This window comes from Pyxicephalus adspersus, chromosome 8 (genome assembly GCF_032062135.1).
Source record: "Pyxicephalus adspersus chromosome 8, UCB_Pads_2.0, whole genome shotgun sequence".
Lineage (NCBI taxonomy): Eukaryota > Metazoa > Chordata > Amphibia > Anura > Pyxicephalidae > Pyxicephalus > Pyxicephalus adspersus.
Genome location: NC_092865.1, coordinates 69,931,627 through 69,958,834, shown reverse-complemented (window position 1 = coordinate 69,958,834; position 27,208 = coordinate 69,931,627). Strand labels below are relative to the sequence as shown.

General features: G+C 38.0%; 1 protein-coding gene across 1 annotated transcript in view; it reads left to right on the top strand.

The window, feature by feature from the left end:
* Nucleotides 1–13,532: 13,532 nt before the first annotated feature.
* Nucleotides 13,533–27,208, top strand: part of STIMATE (STIM activating enhancer) — a 28,255-nt gene continuing 14,579 nt past the window's right edge. Inside the window, exons 1-2 of the mRNA XM_072421080.1 lie at nucleotides 13,533–13,777; nucleotides 24,861–24,909. Of these exons, the coding sequence (XP_072277181.1) occupies nucleotides 13,630–13,777; nucleotides 24,861–24,909 (197 nt within the window). The 5' untranslated portion in view covers nucleotides 13,533–13,629. The remainder of the gene's footprint in view (nucleotides 13,778–24,860; nucleotides 24,910–27,208) is intronic.

Here is a 27,208-nt window from a genome sequence, read left to right as displayed (position 1 = left end):
CACACTTTGTTCCTCAGTCTCTGAAAATATAAAAATGTTTCCAGAGACAGAAATTTGGCTTCTGCATGCATCGTAAGAAATATTCGGCTTGCACACTGTAAACTCCAAGGAGCAATTTCTCAATTATCTATTGGGGAATACAGCTTCTTAACCCTCATACAATATATTATAAACAATTTGTCCCCTGCCAGGCCCTATAGTATCTATGTGGACTACTCAGACTTTAGGTATGACAGTAGTATCCTATAAAAAGATCTAAAACTTTTGGGGGTTATCTGAAGCCAATTACCTTTCTCCCCAAACTTATAAAATAAATAAATCTTGCTGCAGTCTTTAATTTTGTAAATGTTTAGTACTAAATGTATCATTACTTTGGTACACTTCTTTCTCAACCAAGTTCTATTTTCTATGTTCAAAGTATCATCAATCTTCATGCAGATCCACATAATTTCCTCCATTTCTTGTTCAAAGACAAGATCAACATTACAAGAAGAGAGTTAATGATCCAAAAACTTTTTTTAGAGGATCCCCCAGTTTGATCCAGTATGGCTGCCGATGCTGAAAATGAGTCATTAAGGAAAAGTTTCCTACATTACCATGAGATTTGCAGAATTACGACTGTTGTATTCTTGTAATCTAAAGTGCTGTTACTGAGCCGTTACTTTTTGGAACATATAAAACATGATTTCTCATTGTCTGGTAGTTTTTCCAGGCAACTTCCTATTTTCCATTCTGAAAAAGGGGACTGATCTGTGAAAACTGAACATAAGGTAAAAAACAGATATTGGAAGCTCTCCAAGGCTGGAGAGGATACACTTTCATCAGTGAACCTGAGTGATCCAGCAAACCTGGAATGAAGTTTTTCGACGTCATATGCTAGCAAATGTTTTGAATCTTAGACCAGATCCATTCCAGGTTTGCTGGATCACCCAGTATAACTGTTGAAAGTGTATCCTTTCCAGCCTTGAGGAGCTTTAATAAGTCAGGTCCAATGTGACTATACCAACTTGGCAGATCCAATTGGCTGGGGAGTATATCACATGTTTTTCATTCCCTGCTCTGTTGCACAAATATACCAGATTAAAATTTTTATTATTAACGGTAAACCTGCACAAAGTACAGCTATGTAAGCAATGCCTATAAAGCCCGCACAACATCCACCTTTTATTCTATTATTATTCTTTTATCCTTATTCTATTATTCTTATACCAGCAGTAAGGATGTGAAATGTGAAATCTAATTATTTTTTTAGGTCTGATTTTCTTAAATCTGACTCCAATATATTATATAATTATTATTATGAGTTTATTTGTGTTGATACCTTTCACAAGATACATACCAGCAAAGCATTCATGCGTATCTAAATACAACTTTTGAACTAAACAGGTTGTTTTCTGTGCATTGTTTTGTTTTTCTTTTTTTCACAAATATAGAAATTAGAACATTTCAACTTTTTTCTTTCAATTAGAAAAGAACAACACATTTTGCTTTATTTATTGTAGATGTGCAGTATGGATGACTTTTCCATACATATGTTTGTAGCAGAAATAGAACTTCTAATATCAAACAACAATGCTTTATTTCTTGATAATAAGGAATAGAGCTACTCAGGCCTCAGATTATTTATTTTCAGCAATTTGAGGTTTTTCTCAAACTCCATTGTCAGCTTTATTTGGCATGCAGGTGACCCATTTGAAGAAACCAGAGCTGCAGCAAATAGCATGCCATTGCCAACTTTTTGAATACAATACCATTTCCCTAATCTTGCTAACCTGTAATAGTATGCACATAGTACAATCATGGGTCAGTGACATAATGTTTGGAATCCATCGTATTGCCATAACAGCCATTGAACAGAATTTTCAGAAGGAACTCGTGGCAATGGCAGCTTCCATGTTTTTCTTAGAAAAGGTTGCGTTTAAATTGTAACATTTTATTTTTTTGTGTTGGATGGTTGATTTTATGTATATAGGACTGTATAAAAGAAAACACAATTGAATTATTTGAACTTGCTTTCCTAAAATTTGGAGTTTTTAATAAATTTGTAATATTTAATCTTTATGTTGTGTTTCTTTCACTCTATATGACTATAATGTATGTATGATCTATCATGTCATGAATTGGAATCACAACCCTTTAAAACGGTTGCAGTAAAAGTAAATACAGGCTTTGTATGTCTAATAATTTGTATGCAAAATACACTCAGGTTTTCTGATAATAGGCACTCTCTGTTTGGAAAAATAGAGAATTGAGGTATTCAAGGTTAAGCAATAGTATACAAGTGATATGTCCTTAAAGGGGACCCTTGACCAGGCTATCGACATTCAAGCATTTACCGTATTTTTTGCCATATAAGACGCACTTTTTCTTCCCCAAAACTGAGGGGGAAAAGTTAGTGCGTCCTATACGACAAATGTGTTAAAAAAAATAATTAAAATATTATACTCACCCCATACCCGGATCCTGCGTGTGTCTGGCTGCAGCGTGTCTCTCTTCTCTCCTTTGCCAGCATCGTGTTTTCTCCTGTCTGTAAAGCAAAGCGAAAGAAGCCGGCACAGCGCCACCTGCTGTTCCCTGTCCTAACTGCCGTACAATAGAAAAAAAGCACAGAGTGATCAGAAGGGGAATTTGAATGACAGAGTGATCAGAAGGGGAATTTGAATGACACAGAGTGATCAGAAAGGGAATTTGAAAGGTACAGAGTGATCAGAAAGGGAATTTGAATGGCACATGAGTGATCAGAAAGGGAATACTGGTATGAATGGCACATGAGTGATCAGAAGGGGAATAATCTTTCAGAATCTTTTTTTCTAGATTTTCCTCCTTTAAAATTAGGTGCGTCTTATATTCCGGAGCATCTTATACGGCGAAAAATACGGTACATATGGAGCTGCAGGCACTGTGAATTAGATTACAGAATAGAAGCCTGGAAAGCTGTCGAGCTGCTACTGGGAGAGAAATTAAATAGTTGAGCTGTTGAGTAAAACATTTTTTGACTTCTACTTTGAATTTCAACAGTGAATTGCTCCATGGTTCCTGCAGTTACAGAGGTCAGTAAGACTTTTTTTACCCCCCCATGTTGCTTGTTAAGAATTGTTGGAAGGCTCCTGCAGATATACATCCCAGTAGTTGCTGACCCGTTGCTGACTCATTTTTGTTTTACTGGAAACAGCAACACAAACAGGAAATTATTATCATATATTTCATATAATATCATAAATAAATTCATTATACAAGCATTAAACATAACACTACCACCTAGTGCCAGACCTACTTTGTATAACCAGCATTCTAATAAGGGAATGTCAACTCTAGAATGCTCATAGCAAAGTTAAAGGCTCCCTTTAAAAGAGAAATGTTTCAAAACCAATTTGCATGCTTGTCTTTGTGTTTTATATGCTAAATACAAGTTATCCAAGATCCCTGTAAGTACAGAGAGAAAAAACAACCAGTTCACCCATAACCATATTAAACTAAGTGTGATTGCCACAGCTGATATTTTGTGCTTTCAAACCTTTTACACTTGTACAGTTGCCAAACAGGCAGCCAGTGCATAGAACAAATATTTCAAACATTTTTAAATGATCTATCGCCCAGCTATCATACAAATCCCTGTATCCAATAAAAAACAATTAGCCACCCAAACATGTTACCTACAATTCATATGGCCAATTGTTTCTGGCACAAGGAGCAGAGATTTACCTGTGCAGTTCAGTTGTGAAGGATCTTATGCCAGCCCTTCTCTTTTCAGAAAACTCTGCATCGTTATATATTGTATAATATTAGAAATACAAATCTGTATAGGAGGGCTGCCCTCAAGCAGGGCACAGTTGCCGTTAATGTTAAAATGGAACTAGACAAAAAATAAAAAAATCACTTACCTTTAATCCTGCAGATCCCTCGATGGTCCTTCTCATTATCTGGTCCTGCGTCATCCTGGAATTGTGCTTCATCTGCTCTGGGTGCCACCATCTTCAGGCTTCTCTCCTGGTCCTTTTGCTACATCACCCTATCTCGCACTGTAGTCGCAGGTGTGAGATCGGGTGATGTAGCCGCTGTGTTGTGAGATCGGCATTTCTTTCCCCTTGGTGGAAAAATGTCCCTTTAAGACTTAATGATACCTACGCCATGCATCCGGGGAGACTGCCTGCTACTTCTGCACATGCTCTGCTCGTGGGCATGCACAGAAGGAGCAGCCAGAGCCTCCCAGGATGCATGACGTAGGTATCATTAAGTCTTAAAGAGGCCTTGCACTTTAAAACTCTATACTGGATGGGATGGAGACTTTTTGGAAATGAAAGATTTACATATTTGAAAATTGTTCTTGCAAGGTAAGGAAACACAAACAACTGAAACAAACAGGCTTAGAAAAGATTATAAAATCCTGCAAGTCTTGTGTTTCTTGTTTAGGTAAGGGAGCCACTTCTTCGTGTGTAGTCCTGGAAAGTAATTGTGGAAAGTTTCCCAAGAAAAACTACAAATGATTGGGTAAATGTTTATTCTGAGTTGACAAGTGCTGTTTTTTATATAAAACTAAACAAACCAAAAAATCCTGAAACATTAAAAAACAGATGCTATTTTTACTGGAAATCAACAACAAACAATTGCACTTACATTGAGATAATCTAGGTTCAGTCATATAAATTCTTTTCATTACCAGCAGTAATACCGTGTTTCCCTGATTTTAAAACATCCCCATTAAGTAAGCCACCCCCCATTTTTGAAAAAAAAATTAAAATAAGACACTTACCCGTTAATAAGACATCTGATCCTGCGTGTGTGTCCTTTATGCTGGCTGCAGCGTGTGTGTTCTTGATGCTGGCTGCAGCGTGTGTGTCCTCCAGAGTGCCTCCTACTCCTTCAGAGCCAAACTGAAAGTAAAAAGCCTGCACACGTGCAGGCTTTTTGATTACTACACTGACGTCACGCTGCACCTTTCTTGTTTTTCCGTCCCTAGTACAGTGCGTGAATTTAGTGCAATTCAAAGGCGAAAATTGTCATTCAGAATATAAGAATTTATTAGAATATTATTATTGTTTTATTAAGAAAAAAACATAAAAATTGCAAATAATGTCCACATTTTTCTGTGGGCCACCAAAATTTTCTCGTGGACCACCAGTGGTCCATGAACCATTGGTTGGCAACCACTGGTCTAGAGAGATAAGGCCACCTGTCAGCGAATTTCAAAACAAATTGATGGCTCCATAAATAAAACCTTTAATGTAGCTGTTCCCCTTTATAGCAAGTTATTTGCACATTAAAAGCAGAAGTAACAACATATTTAAAAGTAATGCAGCCAAATAGTTCCCAAAATTGCTTTTTGCCTCACGTTGTTCTATTCATATCTTAAAAAAAAAAAAAAAATATATACATGAAAATAAAGATCTCAGACACTCCCACCCATTAATGTACAACTATCAACATTTTAACAGTTATTTGCACTCACAAATTAGGAAACAAGCAAGTGAGAAATGTTTGATTGTGCTACAAAACAGAATGAAGCTTAGCCCCTATCAAAGTAACACGGTGTGCTTCGTAGTAAGGCTAGGTTCAGACCCATGGTGGGAACAAGCATTTCCATGGAGGTCCTGGTGGCTAGAACCTTACTAGTTCCTTAGCCGCCTAAAGAATCAGCATTTGCACATTTGATATTGGTTGGTAGTGAGCTGTACTAAAACAAGAAACTGTCGCCCCCATTCATTCTGTATTGGGCTGTCGCAGGTGATACACTACATCTAGCGTATTACCCGAAGTTCAGTGGTGTGAAAGAACAGTAATCACATTGCAATCTCACCTCCATTCTGAGCAAGGCCTTAAGCTGGGTACACACGTGCAATAATTGTCCTTGGAAAGGATTGTTCACGATCCTTTCCAATGACTAAGGACTACACGATGCATGAATGAGCTCTGTACATACAGCACCGTTCTGCTCTATGGAGAGGGGAGGGGGAGAACGACAGAGCGGCACCCCACTGTGCTCTCACCCCCTTCACTTCCATTACGATCGTTCGTCATCCGTTGATCCGCCAGGATGGTTCTGACTTCGTTCTGACTTTGGACGACGGGCGCTATACACACGCCAGATTCTCGTTTCCGATATCGGCCCTGAACAGATAATCGGACGAGAAGCATTGGACGTGTGTACGTAGCTTTCGACTATTATGAAGCTTCTGAAAAGCTACACTGGTACTACAAAACCATCAGGTGCATATATGCACTGTACACATCCTCATCATTTGGAGAATATGTAAACAGCAGGATTTAAGTATAGACATTCTACCAGAACAGAGGTGTTTATAGCTGCTGGGCCCCACACGCCCAGGTAGCCCATAACAAAAGCTGCTGTCGTTCTTTCCCTGCTTAACCTCCCTGGCTGTATTCCCGAGTGTGGCTCGGGGTTCATTTTCAGTACCAAAAGCAGTAACCCCGAGCCACACTCAGGGTGGAATTGTAAAGAACTTACCTGGTCCCCACAAGCCCTCGCGTCTGGGATGCAAGGCCAGGGGACGCAGATACTCTGAAGATTCTATTTTCAGAAAACTCTGAATCATTGTTATATATTGTATAATATTAGAAATACAAGTCTGTATAGGAGGGCTGCCCTGAAGCAGGGCCATGACCGTTAAAGTGGAACTAAACTAAAAATAAAAAATTACACTTACCTTTAATCCTGCAGATCCCTTGAATAATCAAGCGCTGTACACCCACTTGTTTCTAATGAGGGATTACAAAAGGGGGTTTCTAAAGTGGATTACATTACAGAGGAAGGAACAGTAAGTGTGATGTCTGAAGAAATAGAATATTTAATGTTATCCCAATTTCTGAGGTTATGGCCAAAGTGGGGGCTTATGTTAGATGAACGTAAATAGCAGCAGAGCCAAAAAAGTGCGTGTAGCCCGGTCCAATGTCATGATTGGGATTCTAATTATAAAACAGGGGGATCTTTATTAGCTGATTGATAATATTTTAGAAAATTGGGTGCACCTTACCCTTCTTGGTGTTTGTAAGTGAACATAGTCTGCCTGGAATTTCTATTATTAGTCTATTATTAAAGATAAAAGAGCTGGCCCATTTTTGAAAAGCACTAATGAGGAAAGAATATGAACATGAAGGGTGCATAATAAATATGTCACACTTTAATGGTGGTGGATTGTATTGAGCTATTTATAAATATAATATAATAATCTAAAGGGCAGGATACTTTTCTGGAGCTTTGTATTTTTGGAATTATTCCATTTTAATTGTATGTTGTCTAATGTTCACATTCAATTTTGCATTCTTTTTGTTAAGGTTATCAATAAAGACATTTTGAAATTTCTGTTATTTGTCAAAATAGCAAATAAAAAAATGCCTGTAAGCTATTTAATGATTAGATTGTTGTTCATGTTACTCCAATGTCAGAATGTTTAACCCCCTTTCTTTTATCTCCTGCTTTTTCCTTGGGTAATGACGCTTACTTAGTGCAGCTGTGCTCTTAGTCATAGCCATCCATAATCATCAAAGTAAAAGCTGTGACTTTCACTGCACACATATATTCACAGGAACTTCACACAAACCGTAGACTTCTTCTAGGACTAAAGTGTACAAGGATGTGCACAGTGTAAATGAGAAAACATAATTGTAACGGGAAGACTGTATTTTTACAAATGCTATCCTTTTTTTTACCATTTTTTACACAATTACGTCATTATGTTTTTTTTATAACATACATTTTTCAAAAATGTATATACATTTTAACAGACATTACAAACAGATATGGGTAACAGCATATTCCAAAAGGATTGTAGTAACACTATACAAGAATGACAGAAAGATCATATCAGAGTCACATATATGTCAAAAACAGTGAACATTACTTGGCATGAAATGGTACTGAAAGAACAAGGTAGGTCAATGTACATTTGTCGAATAGGGAGTACTCCACAGCACACTTGCATCTAATTACCATAGTATTGTTACTCTGAGGAACCTATATATCGCCTTTATTCTGGGGATTCAAGAAATTCCTTCCAGTAAAACCAGGTGATCCCAAACTTCTCGATCTGGTCATGAATGCTAGCAGTGAGGTCCTCCATGAGCATAATCTCGTTAATATACATAATTAGGTTTTAGTTCTTTAATGTCTGGTAATACATATCTAGCAACTAGGTTTTCAAAACATATAACCTTACAGTAGATAGTAGTATTTTAATCTTTGTAAACTAAACAAGGGATTAAATTGTTATTTACAGTCTTATTCAATGCCATAGGATCCACAAGAATAGAGTAGAACCCCGGTTATCCAGAACTCAGATAACCGGAAAACTCTGATAACCGGATGGTTAGATATCCGAGTTCCGGATAACTGGGGTTCTACGGCAATCAAAAAACCAGAGCAATCAGCAGAAAAGGAATTCCTGATGGCGCTTAGCCGTCATCAGGGTTTCCCTTTTCTCAGCCATTCAGCACTAGAGGTGAATGGGGACAAGTCCAGTGCTGAATGGCAGAGAATAGAAAACCTCAGATATCCCGAATCTACACTTATCCGGAATTAGCCAAATCCAGTGGGTTCTACTGTATTATCAATGGCAATATTTTTTTTATATGCTGGATGTACTGTCAAGTGCTACACCATGTGTCTCCCACCACCATGACATTGACTCATTACTAAGACTTAAACCGTGCACCTGACATTTAGAGTAGGAATGTTTCAAACTTTTTTTAAAAAGGGACATTAGAAAGCATATTTTGGTGGCAGTATTGATGGACTCAATCCATAAGTCACAGGTAGTGTCTGTAGCCGCCAAAAATTAAGAACTAGCCATCTTCACTTTTGTATTTTAGGTGTTTTTGGCATTGTCTGCCTTACATCTAAGGCTGCCACCCTCTTTGACCTGATATCTGGAAGGTCATTGATTGCCATTTGGTGCATTAATAATATTATTATTATACAGTATTTATATAGTGCCAACAAATTATGCAGTGCTGTACAAAATCCATATTCATGTCACTAACTGTCCCTCAAAGGAGCTCACAATCTAATGTCCCTACGATAGTCATATATCTTTATTACAGTCTAAGGTCAATTTTAGGGGGAAGCCAATTAGCCTAACTCCATGTTTTTGGAATGTGGGAGGAAACTGGAGTACCCGGAGGAAACCCATGCAAATACGGGGAGAACCTGCAAACTCCATGCAGCTAGTGTCCTGACCGAGATTGGACCCTGAACCTAGCACTGCAAAGGCCAGAGTGTTAACCATTGAGCTACCATGCATCACTGACATTCAGTTTTTAGTTTACACAAAACATTTACACTTGCATTGTGGTTGCTCAGTCTGAAACTCAACAATATTTCCGGTGTTCCTCATAGGACCCTCACCATATCATTGATGTCCAGTTCATTGTTTATCTGTATATCTAACTGCTAAATCTTGTCGTGTAGCATTTCCCCTCCTATGTTGGGCCATTAGTTGGCATTGGTGGCATTGATAGTGGGAAAAAAGTTCATTTTTGGTAATTAGATCCATAACGTCATATGGCTGCTAAAATTAAACAAAATAAAGCCTGTATTTGACAACAATCAACATTTAAGACACTGAACAGAATACCACTACCAGCAGACCTAAATGGATATTTATTTCCTGATATAACCTAATCAGCTTGTGAGGGTCTTATACCATGCACTATAAAGTAGTTCTTTTTTTTAACATGCAGCAGCAAGCTAGTGTTACAAAGCTAAAAACAACAGAACAAGAGACAGAACAAGATTTGGTCAAGAAATAAAAATGATTTTGAACAAATTCTTCTTTCTCATCCATATTTGGACTATAGGTCACATCGTGTTGTTAAGGACTGGAAACAATTGTTATACTTGTACAATACATATCCTGAAATTGCTCCCTTTTTTCAAAGAAATAGCTTTTAAAACTGAAAAAAAGGTAGATATAAAAGACACAAGGACACAAATCTTACCCTTTGATATATAAATGATTTAACTTTCAAGCTAAGAAAAAAAAGATTCTATAACGAGAATTTTATTTTGTGCTAATATTTTTATTGATTCCACTGCGGAGCGCATTTTTTGTTGAGTTAGATCTTACACTTGTTTTTAACTAATTTTTGGGTGGTAAATCCAGGAATTACCCCAGTTTTTTGCTATCACATCCAGTTTTTACGATACAGGGTACCCTCCATTTTTGTCAAAAAACATACAAATTTTACATACAATGAAAAAATAATGAAATAACTAGAATGTACTGTTTATTTAAATTTCTTTTGTTCATACCAAGTATTTATTGTTACTCTATACCATTTTTTTTACAGTAAAACATTTGAAAATTATTCAGGTAAGCGGTTAAGGTAAAAATTTATGCCTATAGCTTTTCCTGGAGTGTTCCCGCAGGATGCTCCAACAATAGTCAGCCTTTATATGTACATCTTATCTACCCTAATACGGTCCTTCCATGACCTTCAAATCTTGGTGGAATCGTTCACTTTGCTCATCAATGATTGCACCAAGGTTTTCCAGGAAGTTAGAAAGATGGCTATGCCGAAAATGCACATTGGTGCTCATATTGCAACCAAGCATTTTGTAGATCTCCAAGAGTTTCTAGACAATTTCTGTGTAATTATTTGCTTGTGTGTTTCCAAGAAAGTCCTTGACAATGGCTCTGAATGATAACCAAGCATTCTTTGCCCATTCTGACATTGTCCCGATGAAATGTTCATCTTTGATGAGCTGCCGAATCTGTGGACCATCAAACACACTGGCCTTTATTTTTTCAAATGACCGGCTAGGAAATACCAAAATGAGGTACTTGAAATCTCCTTCAGTTGGCAAAGCTTTAACGAACGGCTTCATCAGACCCAGTTTCATGTGCAGAGGTGGGAATGTAATATTCTTTCTATCAACAAGTGGCTCATGTAAAATGTTTGGAAGGTCCAATGTTGGAAGGTTTTAGGGCAGATCTTGGAGTTCCTTTCCACCCAATGCCTCCCACGAGGACTTGGTGTATCCACATTGCTGACCAGGAAGGAAGCATACCACTTTAAGGTCAACACAGATGACCCAATTGTGTTGGTGATTTTGCAACAACTCAATGACTCTCTTTATGTCTGCATATTATTCACAAACGAAACAGAATAGCCAATTGTGACTGACCAAATATATTGCCATTGTGAAGGACACACTTTAAGCTCCGCTTTGAGCTATCGATGAATATTCGCCATTCAGTTATAGTTATGGAATTCCCAATTCCTCCATTATGTCAGGTATGTTATGGCAATACACAACGCCAATGTCAGTTCTAAAGTAGTGCAGAAATGCAATTTCACTGGTTCGAAAGTACGATACCTTTGTTCGTACTGTTTTTCTCATGCAGTCTTGATGCTAGGAGTTCTGAAGCCTTCTTTGATTGTCCCAAATCACGTGCCAAATCACTCAACTCATGCTGATCAAATCCCTTACGAACAGAGTCCTCTTCAATTTCAAACTCTTCATCATTGTTGCCACCTAGTTCATCACCGTATTTATGTTCTTCAAGAACATGAACGAAAACCAGCACTGGGATTTTATCTGAATGGGCCACTGGGCGTATAGCCGATGGTAGACTAGTATACTCTATGTTACATTCATTTTTTCTTGTTCTATCCTGAAGTTTTCACTATTCAAAAGTAACAGTCACTGAAATGATCTCCACCATAGGTATACCAAATGGCATCTTATCCCATGTTCCCTTTGTCCACATCTGTAAACTCTCGACACCTTATGAGGGGCCCAAGACTTATCTTGATCACAAAGTTTAACTTTGAAATATACCAAATAGGCTTGCTCTACAAATGTGTTGATATTTGCCTTTGAAACTGCCACAGATATAATAAAAAGAATGAGGGTTGTTGAGACACTTACGACAAGAAACAGCAGAGCCAGACATGATCTGAAAGAAAGGAAATATGTGTGTAAGTAGAAAAATACAATTTGCTTATTCACTACATAGAGCCGCGCACAACCTCTGACCACACTGTCTTGTGTGTAAATGAATAGCCTATACAAATCCACACTATAGTAATCGCATTAATATAAGCAGTAGAGACAAAACCTGATGAGATAGAAAAAAACTAACTGATAGAAAAAACAGAATCAGCATACCTATTTTAGTGTAAATAAGCTTGAAGCTTGAAATTTGAAAAATTGAAGTCAACAAAAAAATTGTTCAAAATTGTTCCCCAGTGTTTTCTGCCTTAAAATGTTTTTGGTATCTTTACGTACCTATATGTACTTTGAATACTAGAGAGTGGTGAATGTTAGATTCACTGCTTTAAATATAATGCCATTACAGAATGTGGGTTGAGTCAAACTAATGGACATGATCAATATCTTTTGTTTCAATCGGTAAAAGACCCAACACCCAGAGACAGCTTTTAACTGAAGGTTGCCCCAAATTGGTGTCCTATTACCACAAGGGGCCAGTGGGAAATGGTACTTGTTACATTGTTGGTCAGAACGCCACCATTACAGTCAGATAAAAAGATCATAGGTTTATTTCTGTTAGCATTGGAACTATGCAGGTACCATCAAAATAGAGTTTAATCATGCACAGCTTAGGAAGCCCCTAACAACCTCTGGAAAAACTCTAATGCTGAACAGAACAACCATTGACAATGGCAGCTGTACAAGGACTGCAAGACATATATATGACATTGTGGCCACTATCATACGCAGGCAGTGCCTAATGTGCTGGGTGCAGGTTGTATTCCCAATACTCTGCGTGTCCAGTTCCTTTGATATCATCCCCTATCCTATAGAAGCAAATCCGATGTGGATGGAGAAAAGTTTATTGTTCAGTGGCAATTGCAGTTCATTATAAATATAGTAACTATCAAATTAATGGGCTTCTCTTCATGCACCAGCTAGAAGAACACATCCCGGAAGGCTTTGTGCTCCCATCCCGCCACGGAGATCCAGACACAAAGGAGCCGTGCTGCACCCTTATTATTTATTTATTTTTTAAATAAAAGGATGTTGCACTTAAAAACAAACAAAATTCCTAAAATCCTATAAATAAAATGGTTGTCTGCCCTTCTATGAAAATTCTGAGTTTCGGTCACTTTCCTGTCCCTCCCAGCAGAATAAATTGTCACATTTTCTTTTATTATTATTGAATTGAGTTCATTCTGCAGCAGATTCAGGAAACCATTTCCATTCATTCCCAGGAAAGTATTAGTAAAAGAGTGAGCTTATCCTCTCCCAGCTGCCTTACATATATCAGTACAGATACAAGGTGTTATTCCTGCTGTTTTATAAAAAGATGAATAATATTTATATTAATGAATTGCATTTGTCAGCACTAGATTCTAGGATAGAAAATGTCAGGGTGTATATGAGGACAGGGCCTGAATATCAGGAGCGCGCATTGAACACACGTAGCGGGCACGAGCGGCGGGGCCGCGCACGCAAACAAGGGACGCCTACTTTCACGCTACAACAGCGTTCCCGCCTTTTGATGTGTCACCTTGCAGCTCCGCCCCTCAGCTGCTGACAGAACGTCTAATCGTGTCACGTGTCTACACCCTGACACGTCCCCTCCCGGCTACCGTCCTGTGGTTACCGCGGTGACCAGCTGGGCTGGCTCCGGGCCCGGTAACGAAGCCATGGGCATGAGCACCGGGAATAGAAACATGACCAGCACGACGGACGTCCCGGGTTCGACTCAGGGCTGTGGCAATGGAGCTTTTATGGACAGTTTCGGGATCTTTTTGCAGGGCCTTCTTGCTGTAATGGCCTTCAGCATCCTGATGTGTGAGTATTATCAGTGTGGTTGTGTGTTACAGGATGATTCTGTGTGTGGGGGTGCTGCATGTGACTGGAAAGTTTTATCTGTGTGTAAAAGGGAGCCTTATGGTTGTATTTGTAATAGAAGTAAACCTGTGCTACAAATAACTGTGCAAAGTTAAAGTAGAACTCCAGGCGGGATTACCAAATCACAAAATTTTACCAACCTGTCCTAATCCTTCTGTCCTGACAGGATAGGAATCACAACCCGCAACAATAATTCTGTCCTGACAAATTCCATTCTCCAATTGGAATATTCTTTCTGTACTGGCAGGATTATTATCAAAATGTCAGGAAAGACCATTAACAATAGTTGTCTGATACCTTGTGGGTGTCTGACACCATTTCTGTTTGCTTTGTTGAATCAGGTATTAGTCAGAAAGAATTACAAGGTAGAGTTTACATTTTTGTCTACTATTTATCTTATTTATCACAGCTTTGTGTAATGCCCCTTTGCTCTCTTACCCCTTTTTGTCCCCATATGTGTCCATCATGTTGACATATTTGTTCAGTTGATTCACATGTTTTATATGGGTTGGTGGTTTTGTGGATAGACTGTTCATTACATCTCATAAAGATACGACTTTCATCACATCTGTGATATCATAACAGAATGTTTTATAAGTGACGTGTCAGATCCCGGTAATATGTGATTTGAAACCTCAATCAACTGAGCTATATCACTGTACTCAAACTGTGCTTAGTAATTCTGGGGTTAGGTTCACATTGGCACTAAAACTGTTGGTATCCTGACATTGGAAATGATCTAGGAATGTCAGTTGACCCCGACCATTATTAAGACAGTGGGTTTTCAGTATAACGCTCAGATTGATGTTCGGCATTGGCGTTTAGTTGGCATGCAACGTCTGATGGTTGTCGCCTGAAGGCACAGCCAGGACAATGGGACCCGATGGAAACGGACCACAGACCCATGGCCCATATATCATGGTAAGTATTCATGTCTCTGCAAGGGGAGCAGTGGGTAAGGTCAGGGGACCTTTTTGGAGTGGTTTCCCCATTCAGTGTTGCTCTTGTGATATTGTGTGTCCATACTGAGCTTTCTCTGTACACAAATGGTGCATACAATATTTATGAGAGTTGTGAATTGTATCAATAATGAGATCTGTCACATGATCCCACCAACAGAATTTTAAGCAATTATTCCTACTAAAAAGTACAAACAGATTATTTTAAATTGTACACAAGATGTATTATGTTTATTGATGAGTCTATTATACTTTGTTTTGTAATTATTGGTTTAACTAGATTGAAAAAAACAATGTACTAGGTGCTCAGCTTCTTTTATAAAGTAGTGAATCTGACATTCTATGGTGAAGAATCAATCACTGTCATTGAAAATCTACTGACTTGGAGGATTTTCTGCCTTAGAATGTTTGGTGAATGTCAGATTCATTGCTTTATATAAAGACCCCATAGTAACTCTGTACAGCACATACCTTGGATCCAGTGCATGGTTTTTGCTGTCTTATATGCATTATGGTATTGCTGAATGGGACAGGAGGAGAGGACCCTGCCCCGAAGAGCTTACAATCTATACATATCCATTATTCTCTTATGTCTCTCTCATCTTGTACTGGTGAGTGTTTCTTTGCTATAGTTTGTCTTTCTAACCACTTTCACACAATTGTAAAGCGTTGCTACTCCTTGGCAGCTGGACTTTCCAAGTTCCTCATTTTGCAATATGTAGAATTCACCTCAGGGGCTGGACTTTCTTTTCAGCATTTTTGCTGTCTATTTACTAGCCTGTAGCTTGTTAATCATCACCTGGCCACTTGGTCTTGTCTTTTGTTTTCTAGAATGACTGCCTGTTGCTAAAAGCTTACCACTGTGAGCTGCAGTGTATGGGAGGGGGAGCATGTGAGATAAAAGTGAAAGATGATTTGGCTTTGTTCAGGAAGGTAGAGGAAGGTTTCTGCTTATTTGCTAAGACATGCACATCACACAGTATTGGATCTGGAACTTCTTTCCGTTCACCAGTACAGCAGCCTTTATACTTTAACCCTTCGTTACCAAAATGAAAGATCAGTTTTGGCTTTAGATATACATTAATTGCATAATTAACAGTAAGTATTTTATTTCCACGCTTATGAACTGATTGTCTTATTGATGGTGTTGGTGCAAGGGACGCTGTCATCAGAGAGTATTTTGGAGGGTAATATGGCTAAACATTTCTTTGATAATACAATTTTCTCTGTCAGTCATGGTGATTCTTACATTTTGGTGCTTTTTAAACAATTGACCCTATTGACCTCGATATGACATTAGTGCTTTTGTTTGTATAGTGGTGTGGTGTTTGTGTACCAGCTGGGTGTAATCCTGCAAAGAAAACTTTGTTGCAGCTTTCTTGCCACTGTAACATTGGTGTAAATCAGTTCATGTTTGCTAGTTAGGTGTGCAGGCCTGTGGTTAGCTTATGGGTACACTACATGTGTCATGCCTGGATGGAAAGCAGTAAGTTTCCTGACCGTATCAGTACTATTCAGGTATTTATCAGAGTTGTAGAAAGTAGGAATGTTTTCCTGACTCTTGGTTTATAAAAAAAAAAAAAAAAACAGTTTAGCAATTTTTATTTACTACTTATAAAAATGTCTTTGTTCAAAACAATCTTTATAATTCTATTAAATCTCCAAAGCCCCCATACATCCCTCTAAATTGGCCTATTGTAATTACCAATTTAATCAGCAAAAGTTTTTATATGATCTGTTTTCTAGAAATCCTCTTCTTTCTGTAAGGGAGTTTGATGAATACCTCAGAGTTTGTGAGATCTCTAAATTATTAAGGAGATGGAAATGTGAGCAGCCTATTCTAGAGATCGTTGCTGACCTTTTTAACATAGCCAGATGGATAACTGCCCTGTTCTCTGTTAAAAGGTGAAAGTGTAGTACACAAATTAGAATATTCTGTTCTAATAAAAGGCTTTATATTGTCTTGCATAAACATAATGCATCATACTATGTTGTTTTTTTATATTATATAATGAAAAATATTTTTGTTTATGGAAGTAAATTGGGCAGTGTATTTTATAAATTAGATTGGGTCGCCGTAAATCTTTATAAGCCCCTTTTGGGTTTTTCAGTTGGAACATGGCACATCTCCTAATAAAATTGGGTATTTATCTAATAAAGCATTTAAAACCAAATTATATGTGATCCCACTGTAATGGGTTTTCCTCACTTTCTGTCCCTGTGACACCAAGATTTGAGTTTGTATCGCAGGGACAGAAAGACACAACCCAAACCTAAAATGTTTTTCTATTCCTCCAATTTAAAGATTTTTCATTACTTCCTGTCCCTTTGCTACCCTTCCATTAAGATATAAGAGTAAATCTCAAGAGGGACATTGGTAAGAACCTGTGAGGGTTTGCATCGTCTTTAAAAAAAAAAAAAAACTAGGTAAAAAATGAGAGCCTGAGTTGAGTGTTAAGGCCAAGTTATGCTGGAGGTTTTATTTGTTGCTAGAGAAAAATTGCAACAGACTAATTCAGTGTGCTGTCACTTGGGATCCAGCAGGGATGCAGGGGAAGGGAAGCAGGGGCGTCAAACTCTGGCCCGCAGTCCAAATCTGGCCCACAACGTCCTATTTTTTGTCCCCCAAAGGAATCCTAAATATGATTTGCAGATGGCCCGCCGCTGCATTGAAATAGGCCGCTACTACAATTCCCGGCATTACTCGCGTCTATAGACCAGCGGGTTCTCTGCCTATGTGTGGCCCTGCATTGGACTGTTTTATAGAGACAAATAATGCCGGGAATTTTAGTAGCGGCATTACTCCCGTCTATTGACCAGCGGGTTCTCTGCCTACGTGTGGCCCCGCATTGGACTGTTTTCTTGGCGCCGGGAATTGTAGTAGCGGTGCTATTTCAGTTTCAAGTTTGGCCCGCGACTTTGTCTAAGTTTTTAATTTTGGCCCACTGTGTATTTGAGTTTGACACACATGCTCTAAAGCACCCTTTTATTCTGTTCCATAAGTACTGAATCTTAGTAGATGACCGATTGTCTTCTTTAAGTAAGCTTTAGGTCTGTGCTATGTGTGTGCAGTGCCCAGTCGAGGGCTTTCAGCACCCAACCAAAAATTTTAAAAGCCGATCCACCCCCTACCCCCATGAATTGTGAACTACAATTGACGAGGGTTTTTCTTCTCAACATGTCTTCATGGACAGCAATAAAAACCTTACAAAGGTTCAAACTCTCCCCACTTTATCTTCAGACAAAGGTTTGCTTTTAGATGTACCTTGTGGGGTATTCATCATGTTCTTTAAAGAGTAGAGGCCACGTATTACCAGGGACCAGTTTGCACAGAATTTAGTGGCTCTGTTGTTTTTTTTTTTGCTTTGCCAAGGAAATCTATAGTAATTAAATCAATAATAATTGGGTATACATATACTTAACAAAAAAAAAGTCTTATATAGCGAGGTTTAGTCTTCAGAGAGCTTCAGCTGGGCTTTAAAGCCGTACACTAAGCAGATATAAAAGAAACAAATGAATCTAGCCCCATTATCAGTACACTTTAAATGTAAGCAGTGTAAGTAACAGAATATAACCTGGTATCGGCTTCTTTGCAGGCCACTGCACATCAAGCTGGAATGTAAAGGAAGTAGACACACACGGAATCAAATTGTTCATGTGCTGATAGGAAGAGAAAGCCAAATGACAGGGATGAGCTCATGGGCCTGGTCCAGTATGAGTAGAGAAAGTGGGTTGCATGATGAGGGCCTCCAGATTTAGAACATCTAGCAGCGGGAAAGCATATTAAAGGGGGAATCTCTGGATTGAAATATTTTATTTGTGGCTGAAGCTCAGCTTTAAACAGACCAAAATTGTAAAATTAAGTTCAAAACTAAATTAGACTTCTGTTTGCTTGCATTGGAATGTCACTTTCTCTGTTGACATGCATTCCTGAAAACTATCATGTATATCATATTCCCACCCCCTTCCTCTTTAACTAGTTAAGTGTCCCATTCTTACACCTTGCTGAAGCTCTCCGTCTCTAATCATGAAGCCAGAGAATCGTGTTGGAACTGATGGATGACACGCCTATCATGCAACTTTTAGGGGTAAAAAGCATGACGCTATGGGAGCACCTAAAAAACACTCTCCAATGAATGCTCTAATATGGAACTATTGTTTGCCACATCACCAGTTCTGCAGCGAATGAATGCAGGGTGTGGCTGGATGTTGACTTTTGGGGAATAAGGTAATGGGAAGATTTTCCATCCTGACAGAAACAGCATGTTTGTAGAAATTTGGCATACGTATGAGGCATAAGTATAGGATTAATGCTGTGAGTTTAAGTTTGTGCTAAGCTTGCTCTTAGCTTTTATTTGGAGAACAGGGAAGGTGATGTGCTAACCAAAGAGTAGGTTCTGATTTTTAAGTTCTCCAAGGCTGGAGATTATACGCTTTCAGCAGTGAAGCTGGGTGATCCAGCAAACCTGGAATGGATTTCTTAAGTCATTTGCTCGTTGTTAGAAAATTTTTTCAATCCTGGATCAGATCCATTCCAGGTTTGCTGGATCACCCAGCTTCACTGATGAAAATGTATCCTGTCCAGCCTCGGAGATCTTTCATAAATCGGGCTCAAAGAGAGGACCTTTCTGTCTATGTAAATGCAGTAGAATCTACTTAACTTATAATAAGTACTATTACTATCCTAGTCTAAATTCTCTTTTGTAAGGAATTACAAAGTTTGGTGTCAGATCAGATTATAGTTCTTAACACTAGAAAATTAAATATAGTGTTGTATATATTCAATATGTGACTGGAGTTCTTTGGTTTTATGTGTTTATGTTTTTTTCATTCGTTTTAATTTTGGTACAGCCGGTGTGCAGCATATCTTTTCCTCCAAAATGGTGTACAAAGGACACATTCTGGCATTAGGCTAACCCCTGCTTTCCACCCCTCGTGCTTTGTGTACACTGACAGTCCAGGGCGGCCAGACAAACCACACGACTGGGGAATTTCATCACTGACCTTTCTACTTATTACAAACTGTAAATAGCAGAAAAAAAGTGCTGACAGAGGGCAAACTGGAATTGCTTGCAATAAAATGCACCTTTGATAGACACAAACGAAACAATGAATTAAATTAGTTTTAAATTTTAATTGCATTCTCTTAATAATTGTTTAAACTTTAATTAAAATAAAGAATAACACTTGTGAGGTTTAAATGCCAGGCACAAATCCTTTGGTTAAAAGCTAGAACTGACACTTATTGGTGGTGGTCACCTTTACGGCACCCTTCTGCCTCCAATACATTCCTATTGGTCATTTTCTTTGGGCAAATATAAATGTGAATGAAGCAGGCAAGCTTTGTGGCTATTAGGAAGTAGTGGGGCTTTGCCCGATGTGACCAGCTTGGCTTAGCGGATATTCGAATGGTGTCAAGGTGCATAGTCTTGTAAAGCAGCAGTGGGAGGCTGTGGATTATATGTGGAATAAGAAAATTTAGGATGATATTTTATCAAACTCTAATTCTTGAATTGCATTAGATATTCCCTGGTTTATTTCACATATTGCCTGACATTGCTCATTAACTACTGTAAGGCACAGGGTGATAAATGTCTAGCATAGAAAGGCATTATTTACCTCTCCAAAACACATTTTAAAATGGGGGTTTTCAGCTTTTCCTACTGTTTTACTTATTTGTCACAGGGTAGGAGTTCATTGCAAATCACTGCTGGAAAGATGATGGGGAGCATGATTTGAGAGGGTCACAAAACTCTGTTGATTTCCAAAAACATTCTTCTCCAGTTTATTTTCAGTTATTCAATGACCTGAGTTGGTTTTTCCTTATGTAAATCAGCAATACTCCCTTTTTTTTTTTATTATTATTATATATACCAGTGCTCAACCCAGAATTTTTTTTAACCTGGGTGGGAAGAAATTGTAGGCGGGTGGCAGCCCCTATTGTGACCGAACGCTTCAGTCCCTACTCAGAAACAACCGGGTGGTTGCTGAAAAGGGCCGGGTAGTGCACCCAGCTAAAAGGGGCTGGGGAGAAAACACTATATACATATATTGCACTTCAACATAAACCCTGAAGCCTGTTTCCAGAACGTATAATATATATGAGTGCTGGGCAGCATGATCTCAAAATATAGTGCTGCTTAAAGACAATGAAAGTGACCATTTTGTGTTTTTAGGATTATAACTTACTATATTCTGTAGTTCAGTGTATATTATCACCTGAAAAAAATGTTGTACCTGTAGTGAATAAAGTTATTAAATCATTACTCGTATGGAATATAAGAACAAACCCAGAGCAGACTGTGTTTGTCCTTATGTGTTGTGATAGATTGACCCAATCTAGAACTGGAGCAGCAAGCTAAGGATTTAGACAACAGGAATATGAATGTTACACATGTCTGTTTCTGGAACCTTAGGACCCTAATAAGCTTTTCTCAGTAGTGCTATAGGTATCTTAACACAGCTGGAGTAGCTATCATCTCATTGTAGTCTTGTAGTTTTGGCCTTTATCTATAACTTAACAGGAGCCATGTTTCTTCATATGTAGAGCCAAATATGAGCTAGAAAGTTTTTACTTTGGACAGCAGTCTCCAACACTATGTTGTTGACCTGAAAGGCCACCTAACATTGTAATGAGGCCTCAAAGGTAAAACCTGGAGTCAATATTTGAATAATAAAGTACTTTGTTTTTCAATTAAATGACATAATCCTTTGTATTACTTTTTACTGACTCGGTTAATATTCTTTAACAGCAATTGTACCCTAAACTTCGCTAGAATGACAGAGGGTTAACCAGTGTTTGATTGTAAATAACTTCTAGGCCATATAACTGAGCAGTAATTGTGCTTCAAGTTATGTTTGAACTGTAAACAACGGTTTAGTTCTTTATAAGTCTTCTCTATAAGTACAAGCAAGCATCTGCTGCTTAATGCATTTAAAAGTCAAGATGCCAGGACACATTTGTCAAATCACGTTGGGGTTAGAAAGTTGCATTTGATTTTCTATTAAGCACTGTTTATTAAAGTAGTTGGATGACATTTACCTAGTTAAAGCAGTCTAAGTGGAGATGATCTCTTTTAACTCGTTTGAAGCTACAACCTGTCTTCCTGAAGGTAATAATGGCAAAACATGGCTGCCTATAGCCTTTTCTAAAAGTGTTTATGATAGGTTAGGAAAAAGAGAGAGCGACTGGGAAACAGAACATTGTTACCTTGTAACCGAAAGAGCCTAAACAAGGACCGTCATGGCATAATTAGCAAGTATTATTGGTATAAAGGCAACAGGTTTTAAAATATTAAATATGCCTTTAAAAAATATATATTGACTTGTTATTGTATAAGATTTTAGTGTTTGGATTTAGATCTACTTTAACCAGGTGGAAAAAGAGGTGCAGATGCACAGTTCTGTCCTGCTGGAGGTAATCTGACTACAACCAAATATTTATATTTCAAGTAATCTCTAAAATATAGTACGGTGGGAGGGTTTGATTATAGGATAGGTTTGCGAAAACACTAAATAAGCCTTTCTCAACCTTTTTATTGTGGGGGAACCCTTAAAATACCTTTCTGGTGTTCAAGGAACCCCTTCTATAGTTACAATATCCACAGTTCATAGTAAGTTAGTGTGGTGGTCATTTTGAAGAGTACTTTCTAGGTGCTAAATGACAATAATGTCACCTTTACAGATAGCCAAAAAGATCATTGATGTCGCCTAAACAGACCTGAGAGGTACATATTGCTTAAGGGTTCACCTATCAACTGCTGGAGGAACCCTGGTTGAGGAATATTGCTCTAGATCAGAGGTCGGCAAAGTTTTTTGGCCACTGGTCAATTTATGACATGGGCGGGACCACACTAGCCCGGACCCGCCCTAATGGCTCCGCCCACCACCAGGGAACGCCCCCTGAAGTGAAATCTCTCTCCTCCGTATGCATTGTAGGAGAGGGATTTCCCTTCAGGGAGCTTTCCCTATTTACTGTATTAAGTATTACTGCCGGTTGCGGTAAATAGGGGAGCCACTGTAAAGGGGGCGACACCGGAGCTCCAGCGGCTACGATAGTTCCTAACACCCCCTGGCTGATCTGCCGGCCGGCATCGGGCCCGATCGGCCAGGGGGTGTTAGGCTGGAACGAACTGCCGGCTATGCCGTATCTGGCCTAAAGCCCGGAGTTTGCCGACCCCTGCTCTAGATAATCCACAAAATTGTTGGATAAAACAGAGTTTATCGCACAGTGGTATTCTGTGTGGCCACTGCCTTTGTCATGATTTTTTATACACTTGTGAAATGCAGACCACAAAGTCTGTTTATCAATACTTATTACATGCATAAACGTATAAAATAATAATGAGATAAGTGACCACATTGTAATAGTATAGTAGGAGCTCTCTTTGTATATTTCGCTGGCTTATATCTAAGTCTTATATTTTGATGTGTGTTGTGTTTTCAGCTTAACTGGTTTGGGGTTTAGAGAAAGTCATTGGTTATAAGTGGATGTAAGTGCTGTTCAAAAGAAATTGGCAAGCTTAAATATTGTTTCTGGACCTAGCCAAGACAAACATAATAGGTTAGTCTGTAAACTTCAATCACACTAAAATTCCTGCCAGTTAAAGGTATCAAAACCCCAAAACAATAATCTTATCAGAGCTTAGTTGAGGTGCCTACCTCCCTTTCTTTGTTTTTTTTACACTCCGTTCTTCACTGTGTTATTGAGGAAGCCATATTTGCCACTCGATTTGATTTCGAATCTGTCTGCCTTTGTCAATCTGCATTAGATTAGAAGTGATGGGATTAATAGTTTACTAAAGTATATTAAAGTTGTTTTTTCTTCCTGTTAATCTCACAGGAAGTGACAAGGACACAACATTTTTTTTGCAAGATTAGAAGGTATTTTTTGCACCTGCTAAAAATGTTCCTAATAACAAAAAACACTGTAATGGCAAAAAATCAGCTGCTTATAATATCCGTCCACTATGCCAGGCAGAAACAAACATTACTTATCCAAAGCCACCAGTTCACTTTCTTCCTTGTTGTTTTGTTTTAGTTAAACGGCAGAACTTCATGACCTTGTCTATGCTTCCTGTTCTGAATTGTAGCCATCTAATTTGCTTCTTGACTTTCTGTGTTGACAGCCTCAGTCAGTCAGTAGGCATAATGATTAGATCCTTTAAAATGCTTTCTGCAGGACCAAAACATGCAAAAGCATGAGGTTAGTTTGTAAGATGTATTTTGACCAGTTAATGAAAGCTCACTGTGGCCCAGATCATGCAAGTTTCCTACACTAAATGTTTACACAATGCCAAAAAATAAACCCACAGGTAAATAGATTAAGTACAGTTCTAAAAGAATGGGCACGTAGCACTTGTTTTACTGAGTGACACTGTTTGCTTTTTATAGATAACATATAGTTTACTTTTATGTATTCGTAAATGATTCAGCACGGGAGATACCCTGGTATGTCTGATCTTCCTAAACATTCTTTTACCACAGACACTTTTACATTTTTAACATGCTGACATAAAACCACACTTTTTATTACTTTGTAGATGACAAAATCTCTGCATGGTCAAGGAATGTCTAGATCAGTCTTTCTCCTCCACGGTTCCTCCAGAGCAATCTAGTGGTTCCTTGAGCAATTTGTGACGCTGGGGTCAGTTTAGGTGACACCAATGATCTTTTTTAGCTATCTGTAAGGGTGACATTTTTCCCACTGGCCAGTACTGTAAGAGGAATTCTTCCCACTGACCATCATACTAATATACTGTGAGCTGTCCATATAGTAATTATAGAAGGAGTTTTCCAAGAAACCTGAAAGTTATTTTAAGGGTTCCTCTATGTTAAATTGGTTGAGAAATTCTGGTCTAGATGAACCAACAGTTGATCCTCTTAATGTTGTTTGTGTAATGCAAGAAGGGTTTATCGCATTCAAAACTATTTATCTTCAACACTCCCCTTGTACAAATGCAATTTAAAGTTTTTTTTTGTAAAGTGGCCAAGGCGGAAAGTCCTGCAAAATGGGACCTTTGGCAAGCCTCTAATACCCATGCTGTGTTTGTTTTATTTTTCAGTGAAACGTTTCAGAGAACCAAAGCACGAGCGACGACCTTGGAATATATGGTAGGTCCTGTAGGTTTTTTATGTGTATGGGTACTGCTTTTTTCTGCTGTCTTTCTCAAAATATAGGGGGGTATTTATAACTTCAGTTCAGGCTGAAAATCTTGTCTTTTTTTATGCTTTACTAAAAATACACAGACATGTTATCTGTTCACAAAGTAGCAGAAAATGAGCTCAAATCTTAACACTAACAAACCAATAATGATATGTACATGAAGAAATAGAGTAATGGTAATTCTGATTTGTCTAGTCAGATCTAAGGATTAACCATATGGCTAAAACAAAGATACTTATTCTTGTGTTGTATTTTTGTAAATCAAGGCCAACTAGTTATTGTAAATTTAAAAATAGCTTGCAAAATCATAATTTGGCTTCTAAAAAAAAGCCTCTGCTAGGCACCTAATAATTTAAATACACCAGAAAATGCAGAAGTAAACTAATGAGCAGTGATGGTGGTTTCACTTCTTTCTGTTCAATTCTTTAAGGGGAAGTTGTGTGCCTTCATTGGTACTTTACTCTTTGCAACTTACTCAGTTCCGGCTATAGAAAATGAATAGAAAAGGGGAGTTCTGACTTTTCAGATACCATGGTGTACATACATGTGCCTGGCATGCACACTCTGCAAAAAATACAGAACCAGCAGCTTTATCATATCTGTTCAGGCATAATAAAATATATATTCAATTTATCTCTCAGGTATATAACGTTTGTGTGCTTGATTTAAGGTAAATTTTTTAGGTAAGCATTGGCAACCTCCTTGTTTTTGTCTTCACAGGTTCACTTTAAAATCTGTAATATTTATTAATATTACATATTTATTTTTTATTTTAATACAAATGTTACAAATAATCTGTAAGTGTTTGCACAGGTATTTAGACTTTGGAAGCTCAGTGAACCACATTGCAGTATGATCAAGTTGCCTAAACTGAGGGTCACGTTTTACAGTAAGGAAGATGTAATAAATGCTAGAAAGAATAGGAGAAGAACACAGAGATATTCTATAATACCCTTTCACTGCCATTTATGCACTAAATGCCTATCTTCTATACAAATTGTGGAGAAAAGATGTTTAACGAAAAGAAGGTAGGAAAAATAAGCCGGTTGGCAATAATATATAAAATTATTTTTTACATTCAGACTTTCATAGCAACTTCATCCTAGATTGTAAGCTCTTCGGGGCAGGGTCTTCTCCTCCTGTGTCACTGTCTGTATTAGTCTGTCATTTGCAATCCCTATTTAAAGTACAGCGCTGTGTAATATGTTGGCGCTATATAAATCCTGTTTAAAAATAATAATAGTTGGTAAGGAATGCTAAAATGAGTAACAATGTAATTCTTTACCTCTTGACAAGATTTCACACTGTTACAACTGTTCAAATAGCTGCTAATACTGGATCTGCTACAAATACCTCATAGTTCTACATAGAGAGACCTAAAGTTCTATTGGTGGGGTGGAATTAAATGGCCACATATGGTCTTGGACTAAAAGCTTATTTAATGGTTTCAGATATAGAGAGGGAGGCCCAAGGGAATTTATAAAGGACACAGTTAACGATCAAACTTCTTTCCCTGCTTATCATTCAATAATATAGCCTTTAAAAGGGGCAAGCCTATGTTCCCGCAGTTTACGTAGATTGAATGATGCACTTTTTTCCTTTTAATGGCTACAAACACAAAGCATTGCAGTTTATATGAGGTCATCTTCAGGAAATGCTGAGCTCTTTCTTCAAGGACAGCCTTTCATTTTTTTTTTTTAACCATTATAATTGCCTTTTAAAACTGCCCTTGTGTCAATGACATGCTTTTCGTTCATGACTGAGCAATCTCAGTAATTTTAAAATGGAGATCAACAAACATTATAGAGTCAGTTTAAAAAATGTTTTTACATTTTACCTTTTGCCTTTCAACAACAAGCTCCTGCAGTATTTTTTTTCAGTAGTTCCAAACTGGTATAAGTTTGAAGACTGAGAGTTACAGTGGGACTGTACTGAAAAAAATAAAAAAAATGCATAAGTGCCAGGCAGTATCCCATTCTGCAATAAAATGAACTTGCCTGCCTGTTCTTTAATTTTTGTAAATACATTCACTTCATTTCATGGTTGTAGTCCCAGCACCCGGGCTTTCTGGGAATGCCAGGATCATATACTAAGCTTCACATGCACAACTCGGTGTACGTATAGAAAGTTGCAAACAGATACGTTTATGGTATGGCAGAAGGGACATCGCCTGTCCCCTCTGCCTTCTTGCAGTTTTGTATTTTTACAGTATAGTTTTTCTTTATTGTGCAAATTATAGCTTTCCGA